This window comes from Epinephelus fuscoguttatus, linkage group LG10, assembly GCF_011397635.1.
Source record: "Epinephelus fuscoguttatus linkage group LG10, E.fuscoguttatus.final_Chr_v1".
In the NCBI taxonomy this organism is placed as follows: domain Eukaryota; kingdom Metazoa; phylum Chordata; class Actinopteri; order Perciformes; family Serranidae; genus Epinephelus; species Epinephelus fuscoguttatus.
This window is the reverse complement of record NC_064761.1, coordinates 13,905,363-13,920,226: the sequence shown is the minus strand read 5'-3', so window position 1 is coordinate 13,920,226 and position 14,864 is coordinate 13,905,363. Positions and strand designations below refer to the sequence as shown.

At 41.0% G+C, this 14,864-nt stretch overlaps 1 protein-coding gene across 5 annotated transcripts in view; it reads left to right on the top strand.

Moving 5' to 3' along the window:
* Window positions 1–14,864, top strand: part of LOC125895515 (discs large homolog 1-like protein) — a 134,824-nt gene that overhangs the window by 98,984 nt on the left and 20,976 nt on the right. For 4 of the 5 annotated variants that reach the window (XM_049587411.1, XM_049587412.1, XM_049587414.1 and 1 more), the window contains one exon: window positions 8,583–8,697. In XM_049587411.1, the coding sequence (XP_049443368.1) occupies window positions 8,583–8,697 (115 nt within the window). Of the gene's footprint in view, window positions 1–3,476; window positions 3,921–8,582; window positions 8,698–14,864 lie in introns of those variants that run through there. The other variant, XM_049587416.1, reaches the window with a different exon arrangement.

Sequence of the window (14,864 nt, the reverse complement as noted above, 5' to 3'; positions counted from 1 at the left end):
ATAATGACCTCCACCAGGAGTGGAAAAGTGTCTCTCTCACCGTGTGTGCGCAGGTCTCCTCCTGTTATTTATATTAAATATGGTACCCGGTGTACCCAAACACAACACAGCTCTGCATGTGTGTGCGTGTGCGTGTGCGTGTGCGTGTGCGTGTGCGTGTGCGTGCTAGCTTGGGCAGAAACATGGCTGATTTAAGCTGATGCAGCAGATATAGATCTGTGTTTATTTGAAAAACAGCAGATGGAGAGTGTTTGTCTGTGAAAAGTCCTCATGCTGCATTAGTTCTGCCGACATCCCCCATCACTTTTCCGGCTATTTTAAGCCAATTTTATGTATCAGACCAGTGGCTCCAAAATGTGTTGTACCCCAAATTCATACCCATTTTGCCAGGCAAAGCTGCTTGACTGGATACTCACCCAAGATCTCCATCTGTAGGATTTTTTATAAGATATTATTGGGTGCAGAATACACTTCACTTGGATTGCACTGCTGAGGATAGGGAGCAGTTTATGAGCATATTAGATTGACATATTAAAATTTCTTACAAAACAATCATCAGATAATCACGAAAAACATACTTTTTCGTAAACATTGGCCCTCATTTATGAAACCAACATACAACAAAAAATTGGGAGTACAGACATTTTCGTGCAAAGCTCAACATTTATCAGTGTGGATGTGAGAGGAGGCAACGATCGAATCTCACGTCAGGTCTTAATATATGAAAGAAGTTTTGCTGCTTCAATTCCCAGTTCTCAAGTACGCGATACAGCTGATCGGAGACATTTCCAGATGCCCATTTAAAAAACAAAAACAAACTTGTCCTTTTAACATGATCTCCCCCCGTGCCGTAAGTTTCCTGATGTGGGACTGGTAATGCCTGCAGGTTGACAGCAGTATTAGTCACCAGGATTACACACAACTGTCACAAACACACTGTCACACTCATACTGTGTACACACATGACACACACACAGAGGCGGTGTCTGTCAGCAGTAATACTGAGGTGATGCAGAGAGGATTATCTTCACTTCTGTTAGCCTGCTTATTACACTTTGTGTGCATGTGAGTGTGTGTGTGTGTGTGTGTGTGGTGCACCAGTTAAGTAGAAGATTAACAGCGGCTCTATATCCCAGCTTTCAGACACAAAGTTGTGGGAATATTATGTGCTGAATATGTACAGTAGGCTGCTCTCCTTTCTTTTCCTACATCACTTTATCGCTGTTCCTTCTTTTCTGCTCACTTTCCTCCCTCTCCTTTGTCCCTCTCCTTCCTTCCCACCTGTCAGCGCCCCCTCCTCTCCTCCCCAGTGTTACTGGTGTCTGTGGTAATGGTCTGACTCACCACTCACACAGTGTGGTTTGGGGGATTGGAGGCGTCACTTGTAATGGGAAGGTGACTGATATGAGATTTGCAGCGTGCCGCAGCGTCACCGTGATGCTGAGGCTTTTATTAGCTGCCAGAGATGAAACACATTTTTCAGTCTTGACATTTTAACTTCAGTTTGGTACATCAGTATAAGACATCTCTCTCTCTTTTTTATTTTCCCTTTCCCGGTCTCTCCTCTCATCTCGTCTGCAATCTGATCTGGTAATCAATACCAGTATAGATTACTGTACTGTATCATATCAATTATAGATGAGCCTCCTCCAGCAATGCTATTTTTAGAGCCAGAGCCTCATTCAATCGATTCTGGTATGCTTTAAAAACAGACTTACCAGATGAAGGATTATATTGCATTAATCTGATGTGATATAAGAGGTATGCATGTACAAACGCAAGAAGGATGTTTCACAAGAAGATTTTGATGACTTGCCTGCTCCTTTTAATACATCTCGTGTCTTGTAGTCTGATACGTATATCCACTAAATAATTAAAATCTAAGTATAGCCCACATAATGTCTTGGAAATGTAGATAATTAAACTTACTTCATCCCCTTGGAGGAATTAGATATTTGCAGCAGCAGAAGTAAAATGATGCACACAGGAAAAATATAATAAAAATATAAAAATACTTAAAGTTAAAGGTGCACTCTGGCGTTCTCTTGCAAACAAAGTTTACTCAACGTCATCTGCAACATCTGCAAACCTGATTACAAACCCACATTGCTATACTTTTCTGAATGTTACCGCCACCAACTGTCCATCAGTGGAATAGCAGGAAATCAGGGGTTAAAAAAAACCACATGGTACCTTTAAATGTAACATAAGCAATAAAAAGTGAAACATGTTAAAGCAATAATGACATGAAATAGGACATAAAAGCCATGCTCTTTCCTGCAGTAAAGTAGATAGCAGGACAGACCTTTGATTATTTACAGTACATATATGCTTCTACAAATAGAGCTCTGATTCAATATTAGAAAGGGTGATCCGAAAGGAAAACATTGGTGCAATGCACACAGCCCTAAAGACGGGAACTGCCTGTCTCCAGCGGTTCTCTGTTGGATAGCACTGAAGCTGCACAATGCAGAGAAGGTCTCTGCCAGCTGCTGAATGGAGGAACAATGCTCCTCTGGGGAGCGGAGAGGAGAGGAGAGGAGAGGTAGATGAAGGAAAGAGGGAATATGAGCCCCAGAGCCATTAGTCTCTGTCACCACCCCTCCCCCCACCTCTTCCTCTCTGTATCCTCTCCTCCTCCTCCTCCTCCTCCTCCTCCTCCTCCTCCTCCTCTCCTCTCTGTCTCCCTCTCCATTATGTCTTGTTTCCTCCCTCCATCTCTCTCTCCCTGTGTCTCCTTAATCTAATAATGCTGCATTGAGGTGATGTGTTTTGACAGAGACAGTTAGATGCTGATCACGCAGAACTTCATGTGTGGTGATTTCGGTGTGTTCTTGGGGAGTTCAGTGTGCAGAGAGAGAGGCAGAGAAGTGTGTGTTTGCTTGATGAAACTATGGATGCCTTTAGCATAACCTGCTGAATTTGACATGATAAAAAGGTCACTTCTTTCATACATATGTAGACAAAGTTTCTTATAACCCCGGTAAAAATGAAATACAGATATCAGATAGAGAAAAAACATTCAAAAATAGAGAGACAGAAAGTGGAGATAGAGGGAGAATAAGAGACAGATGGAGACACAGACAGACATAAATCATGCAGAGCAGAAAGAGTTCTTATACGTACGAAGGCAGATGCTAGTCTTTTTTTTTTTGCCGTTTCCATATAAAACGAATGGCAAAATCAATTTAAGGAAAATGAATTGCGCTTTTAATTAAGCTTCCCAAAAATCAATATTCAAAATGCTTGGTCAAGCTTTACTGTGTGTGTGTGTGTTGCGTGTAGACCGATTCCCTGGGCCAAAGTAGGGCAGGAGAGCCTGGCATCGACTCAGCTTCCTGCATGAGTGACCTGAGGAAACAGTGTGTGTGTCTGTTAGTCAGTGTGTGTGTGGGTGCGTGCATGTGTGTGTGTGTGTCTCCGCCCTACAGCAAGCTGCTGTCAAAGAGGGGGAGGAGCAAAACGAACGCAACCAGCGGACGAGAGATAGAGAAAGAGAGGAGTGTAGTAGAGAGAGAGTTAGCATCTGTTGTTTCCGTGGCAGCTGAGCAACACTGGACTGATTTTACACACACTCACACACACACATCATCTGTGTGCCACACAGTGCTGCATACCTACACACAATTCTTTTCACACAAACACACACATTCACATCTTTCTGCTCCGGCTCTCTCACATGCTGGATCCAGTGTGGAGCTGGCGTTAGATTTTTTTATTATCACGCGCACACACACACACACACACACACACACAGGCACACACATCTGCTCTCTCTCTGTTTTTCCATCTCATTCACATCCCGGGACTGTAAGCAGTAAAACCTCACTCTCACACGCACACACACACTCAACCGAAAGCCACCATACCGGCATTGTATCGTGCGGACGTTGTTGAGCCTGCCTGTCTGCCAGCAGCACGTGAGTACAGCTGAGCAGGAGTTGGGAGAGACGGACCTGAACTGATTTACTTGTTAACATCCTGCCTCGACTAACACCCTGGCATCACTGTTGATGGGTAACACTGTCAGAGAGTGTTTTGGGGAATGATGTTAAAAGTAATATTGGACTTAAAAAGACAGATGATGTGGTGACACTCTTATCCCTCTGATGACCAGTTATGCTGCATTAACATGTTGGCTCCTACGCTGTCTTTGGTCTAATGACTGTCACAGTGTAAGAAATTATCAGTGATGTAGAAACATTGGTGGCTTAGTAAAAGTCTTTTTTGTCTTATTTTCTCTCATACTTCAACTGAAAATGCTGAATTTAGTTTTTAAGAAGACGATCAAAGCTGCTGCTCTGACTTCTCAGCAGTGGCTTTGGTCATGATCAGAGCTGCAGCTTTGACCGTGCCGGTTTTGTCTTTCTCCACAGGACTCATGACTCTAATATCGTAGCTCTAACACTGCCTATAGATCACACTACTCTCTTTGTCTCTGTTTTTTTAACACTTCCTCTCTTAGGTAAACTTTTTCCTGTATTCTTTATCCCACTGTATCAGATGTAATTTTGCTGCAATACATCCGAGCTCAGTCACAGTCAATCTGCTCCCTCTCCTCCTCTTCATTCTGTCTCATTGTATCTCTTCCTCTCTGTCTCTCTCTCCACCTTTTAATCCCATGTTGCTGCACTGAGGTGATGTATGTTGACAGAGACAGTTAAAGGTGATAATGCCGATGAAAGTTCATACAGTATCTGGTGATGTTGGTGTGTGTGATCACTCTGTGGTGTACTCCAGTGAGACGAACAGGAATAGAAGTGTTAATCCGTCAATTTGTAATGGATTACAGCTGAGATTGAAAATGCCGTACCGGGGTCAGTGATGAAAATATTTAAGGTTAAAGCAAGAAATTAAAATTCTCAGAAAAAGGGTATTTCAATCCTGAGATTGGAGGCAGTTGTGCTTGCACATGAAGTGTTGCCTTGTTGTCTGCATCTATAATTTAGCAGTACACGTAGCTATAGTTAAATACTGAGAACATCAATCTTCTTGTCAACAAATCCATTTAAGTTGTTTTTTCAGAACATCAGTGTCTAAAAAAGCACGAGAGATCACGTTACTTCAATATTTCAGTGATTTCAGATGTGCGTAGCTTTGAGCGGTTTTAGTACAGTTCAGTTGTTTGCATCTGTGAGCATCAATGTGTCAGATTAATGGACGCTTGGGGGGAAATCAGAGTTGAGATCTGGGTGTTGTAGGCTGGTTCTTGACAGTGTTGAGAAACAGAGTGTGTATGCAGAGAGGTAAACAAGGAAATGAAAACAGAAATGGGGAGAAATACTGGAAAAGTCGGGAGATACTGCAGATTCTGTGTGTGTGTGTGTGTGTGTGTGTGTGTGTGTGTGTGTGTGTGTGTGTGTGTGTGTGTTTGTGTATGTGTGTGACCGTGTGTACCTTGAGTATGATTGAATTACTCAGGGTTAATTAGATTCTGTAGTCCACAGTAATGGTTCAGACACACACACATACACACACATGCGCACACACACAGACAGCGACATCCTTCAGAAGGGCTTTTGCAGGGCTTATTGCCAGCGGCGTTGTCATCCGTGTGTTAGTTCAGAGGTTTCTGGGAAACTGTGTGGTTTTAAGGAGACCAGAGGACCATCAGTAAGGATTTATTACGCACTTATTTGCTGTTTGTTCAGCCACTTTGAATCAAAACAATCTCAATTTACTGTCATTTAGAGACAGCAAACTGCTGGTTAAAAGTTTTTTTGTTTTTTTACTTCAGTTTTCCTGTTGGAAGGATCCCCTAAAAGCCACGAATGCACATTCAAGAATGCATAATCTCATTTGTTTTTCCAGTCTGTGCATTTCCATAAATAATGTACATTTATAATTAAAGAGGCACAATGACATTTTTATGACCACTTGAAAACAAAAATGGGTCAGAAACTAAAGTGTTTTTGCTGCATGTAGCAGGAGGATACTAAAGCTCAGGGCTGCTCGGCTGAGTGTGTGAGCAAATCATTGCACTTTGCATTGATTGGCCAACCGGTTGCTCTCTCGCAATTTACTACTTGTCATTCAAGTGAGATGGGGAAACAGTTGTTCCTGGCAATAAAAACTGAAAGTTCCGTTGGAAAATTCATTGTTGTATTTGTATAACACCAGCAAATACATTATGAAAGTAGAATTAAGACAGGTTTGAGGGAAATAAATCGATTAGCATGTGTAGGTAGAAGTGTGACAGTTGCTGTGTTTTGATTCCAGCTTTGTGTGTTCCCAGTGGGTTAGTTTCATTCCAGTCAATGAGCAAATATGAGCTTACTGACTAATAACTGCTGCTCCAATGATGCCATGTCACACCACCGCTGAGCCACTTGAACGTCACTGTGTGAACTCAGTATGCATGTATAATGTGACACTTGTGTTCAGACTCCCTTGTTTCCCACCTACAGCACAACATGTATGACGGCTTTACATGGGTTAACGGTATTATGTCAGTACTTCTCATAGAGAAACTCACTTTCAAATATGTTTTATGATTGTGGTTCAACAGTATGTTTAAAAGAGACTGAAACCTAACTTTAGTTGTATGATAGATGTATGAAACTAAACAGAAGGAAGAAAGTGATAAAGGAGGGAAGAAGAAAATGATTGAGACAAAAAACAAACTGATAAGCTCGTTCCAGACCTCAGAATCTCTGCCTACATCTTAGATTTGTATCTGGTATTGAGCCCATTGGCATCAGGTAGGACAGACACAGGCACGGTTCCTGCCTGTTCTGACCCAAGTAGTTTTGTGCACCTGGCTTCTTTGTTTCAGGAAGAAACTATGTAAAAAAGTAGATGTAGCCTTCGGGTGTAAAAAATGACTCCATGCAGAAGTACCTTAAACCGGCATTGTTTCTAATAGCCAGCTGGGGGCGACTCCACTGGTTGCCAAAACAAGTCAGATTGCGTAGAAGTCATTTAACAAATGATCCTACTTCCCACTTAATTTATTACCTCAGTAGACATTTTCCTAATGAATTTATGGTCTCAATTTCTCGTTTTTATGTCCTTGATATTCATGTTGTAAATAAAATCCCATGTAGAGTAAAGTAGACCATAAAGCAGGGTATGATTTAAGGTGGCTGCCTTGTAACTAACAAGCTGCTATGGCAACCTGTCAGAACAGAGGCTAGCAAAGCTCCACCCTCTCGTTCAAATGCGGTCACTTCTGGCTCCAAAAAAACAAGATGGTAACAACCAAAATTCCAAACTTGAGACTTCAGAACAGTAGCCAACAAACCAATGGGTGACATCACAGTGGCTACATCCGTTAATCCAGACAGCCTGCACAAGAGTTGCAGTAGTGAAGCCGGTATACCGTGGTATGAAAATTGAAGGTTATACAGTGTACATCTCTCACACATGTCTTTTCCTGTTGAAAAAATGGTTTCAGGTTTCAGTGAAGTGTTTGTTAAACCAAAAAAACCCTGTTTTCATTCCTTTAAGGGTCATTATATACTGATATAGCTGTATAATACAGTGCACAGTGAGTCTTTTCTGAGACAGTTAATGCATCGTGAAAATCTACCTACACAATTGCAACCTCAGTCTACGCTAATTCCTCCTATCCAATTAGTGACACCTGCTCCACTTAAAGACCATATTTCCATGGACACTGCAGGATGAATCTATCTTAATAAATTAAAAAATAAATAAAAATGTAATACCTGTATTTATGCATAACAAAACATCCAGCATGAAGAGATTTGTAAACACAGATTTTAAAAGTTTAGGTAGTGTATCTGAGTCAGACCTGCTGTGTGTGTGTGTGTGTGTGTGTGTGTGTGTGTGTGTGTGTGTGTGTGTGTGTGTGTTTATGATGATATTGACATGGACCGTGTCTGATGTAACAGGAGTTAATATTCAGATCAAACAGACTATTAGATTATGGCTGTAGAGAATCTGTCGGCAGCTCAGTGCTTTCGTCTGCACCTCTGTGAGTTTGTGTGTGTCTGTAATAAAGCAGGAGAGTCCAGCTAGGGCGATGTATTGGCAAGAATCTGACACGAATCACAATACAGGGGTTACGATTCAATATATTGCAATGTGCAGCGATACTGTAAGCAAGGTGATATATTGCGATATTTTACATCTATTTCTTCACAGTATCCACAGAACATAATATTGCAATACTCAGGAGTATCGATATTTTCTTACACCCATGAGTCAGACACTCAGAGAATCCTTTCTGCACTTGAACATGGAAAACAAACTTCGTGCAAATTTAACCACATCTCAGAATGCATCTTGTACTTGTTGCACTAAAGCCATTTGTAGGAAATGAGGTTAACACAGCATATAAACCCTCCACCACCATTAAAGCCGTGTTTGTTCATGCATCTGCTCCTCTCTTTGATCTACAAACTGAAATGTGGTTTCTGAACTACTGAGCAAAGATGATTGAAGCGTAAAAAATCAGTGTGGCTCAGCTGCCTCTGATGTGGAGTAACAGGTAGCTTGTAAATTAGATTCTTTATAGATATTCCAATAATTTGTTCAAGCATTATTTCTTAAACTGTCACCTGAAGTCTGCTGGGTCTAACAACATGTGTTGTCTTTGTGTGTGTGTGTGTGTGTAGAGTACAGTCGTTTCGAGGCGAAGATCCATGACCTGAGGGAACAGATGATGACCAGCAGTGTCAGCTCCAGCTCCACGTCGCTCCGCTCCACACAGAAACGCACACTTTACGTCAGGTAACACACACACAGCAGTCAGAGGTGACTGATTGTCTAGTGTCCTTCAGTGTGGCACAACCATTATAAAGTCTTATCTCAGCTGTCTGCTCCACATTTTGTGTGCGTGAGATGCTGAAAGAGAGGTTATCACATTTGAAATCACAATTAGATTTGTCTGGAGAGTACTGTCGAACACACAAACACAAACACATCCATCGCCCTGTCAACTCTCTCCATTTTCTCTGCGTGTGTTTGTGTGTTCCTCTGTCCTCTTGTCCTTGCCTGTCCTGGTTGTTTAGTCTTCTCTGAATCACCCCGTCCATCCTTGCTTTCTTCTGCAGATCCACGAACGAGTGTCAGTCCTAATCTAATACACTTTCAAGAGCCTTTCTTCACAAGAATCAAAGCATTTGAAATATTGATTAAACGCTCGGTCGCTGGGTCCAGATGAGTCACACTGGAGCTCTTGGGAGATCAATACAATGGAAAACAAAGACGAGAAAAGCAGCCCTAATGATCACATTAATGAATACATCCACCGGTTTGGCTTCAAGGAGAATATCAGCTGCAGTTTCTGTCAGTAATTTGAATTAAATTTGTATTCATATTAGTATTTCACTTGTAGAGGAAAAAAGTTTTTTTGTTATTCAAAAGATAACATGAGCAGTCAAAGAGAGAGAAGGTACGAATACAGGCAGACTGTGGGAGGTGTGTGAAGGGTTAAACCTTTAACATTGTTTGGAACGACATGTAATTGAATCCTCATTGAACTACAATCAATACATGATTCAGAAACACAAAGCCCTACAATTATATCAGTGTAAAACACATGAGCATCCCACTATCCCTCTGACAACAGTTACATACAAAACAGAGTAGTTTTAAAGAAAGACTGAGGAAGAATCTAACATTTTTACCATGTTAGATTCTCTGTAGGTTTGCGCCATTATCATTTTGAGTAATTCTGACTATTTGGTCGTGAACTCAATAGAGTGCCCTTTGCGGGGGGCACACACAGCAGGGGGGCTGCAGGCTGGAATCGAGCCCACAGCCACTGCAGCAAGGTTATTGCCTTTGTACATGGGACTCCTGCTCCACCCACTGAGCTACTGGATGCCTCCCAGTGTCTTTTTTGATGATGCTACATTAACAGATGAATAACTACACAGCTAATATGCTTGAACAAGATGTCACCGTATCAGTGCGGTGATAAAAGCAAAACACTCTGCTCCCACAAATGAGCTGTCTCTGTAATGATAGTTTTTATCCAACATACCACATAGCTCAAAAAAACACGGCCAGAACAAGCTTCTCCTCCGTTTTCTTGATAACAAAGGTGACAAGTCCCGCCCTCTGTGATTGGTTGCCTGAAAAGGAGCGACAATGATGAGACCAGTGCCTTTCTGAAAAACTTAAAAGAGATTTTCAGCTTGAAGCGCTCGGAGCGGCAGACAAAAAAAAAGTGGAGTGCTGGGTGCAGCACCTTTTCTGGAGGTGGCCGCAGCTGCATACACTCTCTCCTTGTTGGGAACAGTTGAAAAACGACTGGCACTCAGAAAGAAATGCTCTGTAGACACAGGCCCTTAGATGTTTTGATGAGATGATTTCACGATATTTAATTTTTCATATAAGTCATTATATTAACTGTGTATACTAAATAGTAAACAACTTGACAGGAGCAAACTATAAAGAGTGTCTCAGCCATGACTAATAAACCTAAGCTGGCACTCGGTAGACGTTATGACTCCTGTGTTGGTAACATCACCTTAGGTTTGAGACATGAGCACCTAAACATGTAGCGTTTCACTTTCTTCCATGTTTGTTTTCCTATCTGGTCAAAAAAGACTAAAAATACAAAGCTCAGAGAAAACTACAGCTGACAAGTTCTGTGCACGAAAGGAACATCTGACCTGAACTGTGCAAGTGGCCTGGAAGGAAAAGGCAGCAGCAGCAGCAGCAGCAGCAGCTGGAACAGAGTCACCTTGAACTATTCGCACTCTCTCACACACTGACTCACACACAGAGCAGGGCTGGGGTCAGACTCTGTACAGGCAGCTAGAGGCCAAAGGTCACATTGAGCCCTCTGGGAGCTGTAGTCCAACAAGTGTCAGAGATTTATCAGACTGACTGAGAAACACCACGATTGATTAACTCAGACTCGCTGATTTATTTAATACATGACAGAAATGTGATTTTAGTTTTTATATCCACAATGCAATGCTTGGTAAAACCTTGAATGACCTACTTGGCTTACCCACAATTAAAACAAATGATCCTGTTTCTGAACTGTAGATTTAATAAGAAAATATGAGGAAACATGACATTGCAGCTGCTTGGCGTCACCTTTGTTAAATCTTTAAGTAGTCACCCATGGGCATGACTATCATTAGCATAAATTAACTGTGCACTCACTGTCTAAAAGTGAAGAGAATCGGCCTGTCCACTGCTTATTTGATTAAATCCGAAGATTAGCATTAGCATGTTTATGCATGGGTTGTTTTGATGTCCTGAAATGCTTCAAATTTATTAGTTAATATTTAGAGATGCAACTTCCTGCAAAAAGAGGAGGGTCATACTACAGTGTTTTAAAACTAATTACTGGAAGCCACAATGTCCCAATGGGTGGTTTTGTTTTCATCTTGTGAACGTGTTTGTGTCGTCAAGGCAAGATGACCTGGCTTAGAGAGCAGCTGCAGACACATGGTTGCAGAAAAATATTTAACGGAACATTAAGCAAAACACAATCAATGTCAAATATCATAACAGACCAGAACAAAATGGACTCCTTATTGAGACTCCTGCATACACTTTTAAGCTGTAAATCCTTTTGCAGCTAGTTTCATAGACAGCCAGCAGAGTGCATGAAGGCAGTTTTTTAATTCAGTCCTAACCAAACAGATAATAACAGGAATAAAAGTCTATAGCCACACTAACATCTGTGCGTTCATCCACTCTGTGGCACAGCAGGGCTTTGAGTTAAACGCTAACCTGCTTACAGTGACAATGCTAACATGCTGATGTTACGCAATCAGAACGTTTACCAGTGATTAATGTGATGCAAATGCCTACACTGTCATCTCTTGAGCTTTCCTGCTAGCGTTTTTTAATTTAATAAAACAGAGGCCGCTGTGCTCGACTCTATAATTGTAGATTTAATAAGGAAATATGCATGTGTCAGACAATCATCATGACACCCCCATGTGAGTTAATCAGTTTACATAATGAATTTTAATGATGTTCCCCCAAATCCAGGCCAGGCTCATTTCAAGGTTACAGAATATTGTAGTAACCCCCCCAACAACCCACATCATAAATCACTGTCATATAAGTACTTCCTGTATCTGGTTATTGCACATAAATGACCAGTCAGCATCAAATATTAAAAAGGAGCGCTCATACTGGCAACTGATTGGTTGAAGTGAGGCTGTCGGTGCGTGACAGATTGGGGGTGTCTGGTGCTCTGGGCTGCTGTGTGTGTTCATGCATCTACATACATTATGTGTGTGTCTGTTTGTGTGTGTGTGTGTGTGTGTGTGTGTGTGTGTGTGTGCGTGCAGAGGGGTGTTTGGAATATATGGTGTGTATAACGAGTAAGAAGAATAACCTTTTCTCAGAGGAAATGTCACTGAAGCAAGGTGGCATATGTACGACTGTCCTTTGTGTGGTAAGGGGTGTGTGTGTGTGTGTGTGTGTGTGTGCGTCCGTCCTCATCTCTTCTCATTTTACACCCTAAATGTCCTATTTTAAACCCACTGTATGGCTCGATACCTTGACATTGTAATTGTATTCAGACTGTGCAAAGATCAAACTGGAAAGGCAGAATAGCTACAACGTAATGATAACAAAATAAAGTCTTTTTATTATTGAGCAGCGGTTAATCTTACATGTCAGAATTTCTTGGCTATCAGAGCAGTACAATATAAAGATTCAAAGTGCTAACGGATACATTTTTATGGTCTATGAGGATTTGTTCAATGAATTTCTAACAGAACACTGATGCATTGATTGGGGGTCGAGGGCCGTATGAAGGCGTAGACTGGTGTCTCCCAAGCACTGAAAAATGATACCAATCTCTTCTGTTCTCTGGTGCAGATATCAATTTCGAAACATTTTAGTAACCTAAATTCTCAGGGACATTTGCTCCGTGAAACTGAACATTATATTATGGTTTCATATTGTTGGCAGGCTTTTATGAGTAATTGTATGACTGACTTTTATTCTGAGAATGTATCATATTTTATCAACTCTACAGTTTGGTAATAGCAAAAGAACATTTAAGAAATTCTTGCACATTAATCACTTACTGTTTTGAAGAGATGGGACCGAGACATTGTTTCAGTCTCAGGTCTTTCCAGTCAAGTCCCAAGTCAAGACTGACAAGTCATAATGAGCTCTTTACCAAATGTCATTACATTCGCTATTTTAATAACAGAGTAATCATACATTAAATGTACAAAACTTATGAATACTTTTAAAATTTGCACTTATTTTTGCCAAAGTTGTTGCATCACTATCTGTAATTTTCAGCCCACATTTTGTATACTGCAGTTTGTTTTTTGTTGACCGCCATAGAGTTCTTATATGTGAACAAAAGTATCTTTGATGTCATTTTTTCGAGCTGGCATTCAGTAACGAAATGTAAGTTCCTCATGTTTCTCTCCTGCAACTTGACTGGATGCTGTCATATTGGTTCAAACAAAGTGGATCTGGAGAATAAATTGATTTGTTTTACATTTTTTAAATAATATAGCCTACTTTTCGATCTGTAGTATTCTAAAGTCAAAAGCTCAAGTGGAAGTGAAGTCACAAGTCATTGATGTTAAACCCCAGGTTGAGTTACAAGTCCTTTCTTTGATTTTGTCAGGTCAGGTCTAAAGTCATCGAATCTGTGACTCATTTTGACTTGAGTTAAGTCATTTGACTAATTTTAAAATGGAGTGCACTTGTGAATTGTTTTTCTAGTCTTCCAACCACTCAAAGCACTTTTACACTGCATGTCACATTCACCCATACACACACACAAATACACACAGTCACACACTGGTGGCCGTGGCTACCATACATGTTGCCACCTGCTACTCACTAACCAATAACACACACACTGGGAGCAATTACAATTAAATACTTTCACATGCAGACTGGAGAAGCCAGGGATCTAGCTGCCGGTTTAACGATAAGTGGACGACCTGCTCTACCTCTGAGCCACAGTCACACCGACTTAAGTCCACACTTCTGCTGCTATTCGGCAGCACTATCACACAGTCCTATTCCAGTGAATCACCCTGCATATTCACCTCTGGACTAAAGTGCATGTATGCAGTAATCTTATGAGTATTCAGTGAAAAGTTAAACCGCTTGGACAATAGGTTGCTGGCTGTGCAGAAAAAAAACGAACATAGTGTTGAAAATTTCCTCAGCACTCAGTGGGACAAGGTGTGAAAGATGAACAGGTGTTCCTGTTACACTCTGCAGTAATTACTGTGTGTTCCTTCACTCGGGTAATTGGATTTCTGGGGTTCCCACTATGGAATTAAAGCGACTGTAATACTGGGAGCTGGTAATTGATTTAGAGTCACACCAACATGTGGCCGTAATAATAAATCCAACGGTGTAACCTGCTTGTTAAAAAATCCATTTGGGATTTGCGGAACTCTTTTTTCTTACTGTACGTTATATTTTTTTCTTGATGAAATAATGAAGGAAGGAAAGTTATTTATGTGCTTTCAGCTGACAGCTGCCCTTTACTGTACGTATGCATCCACTAATGTAAATACAGCCCTGCCCCTCATGCTTATAGTATTTCTTGTAACCTTTCACATGCTGCCTTTTTAGAGCATTTCACATTATTGTACATACATAATACATCTTTATGAATTCAAAGGGCAAAGGTAAATTGCAGTACACTTTGGCTGTCTGTTGTGCAAACACAGCAAACATATATGATATAAATTACCACAGGTATATTTCCACAGGTTAACACACACAAAGGAATAAGACCCATTCAAACAATCACATGCAGCACATGCTATGTGTTCGTTCACTTGAGTAATTACATTTTAGAAGTTCCCACATAGGAATTAAACTGACTGTAGTACTGAGAGCAGGTAATTGATTTAGAGTCACATTTAAATAGCTGTGGCCCTAATAATACTACACCATCCATCAGTGTAACCTGGTTGCTGCAA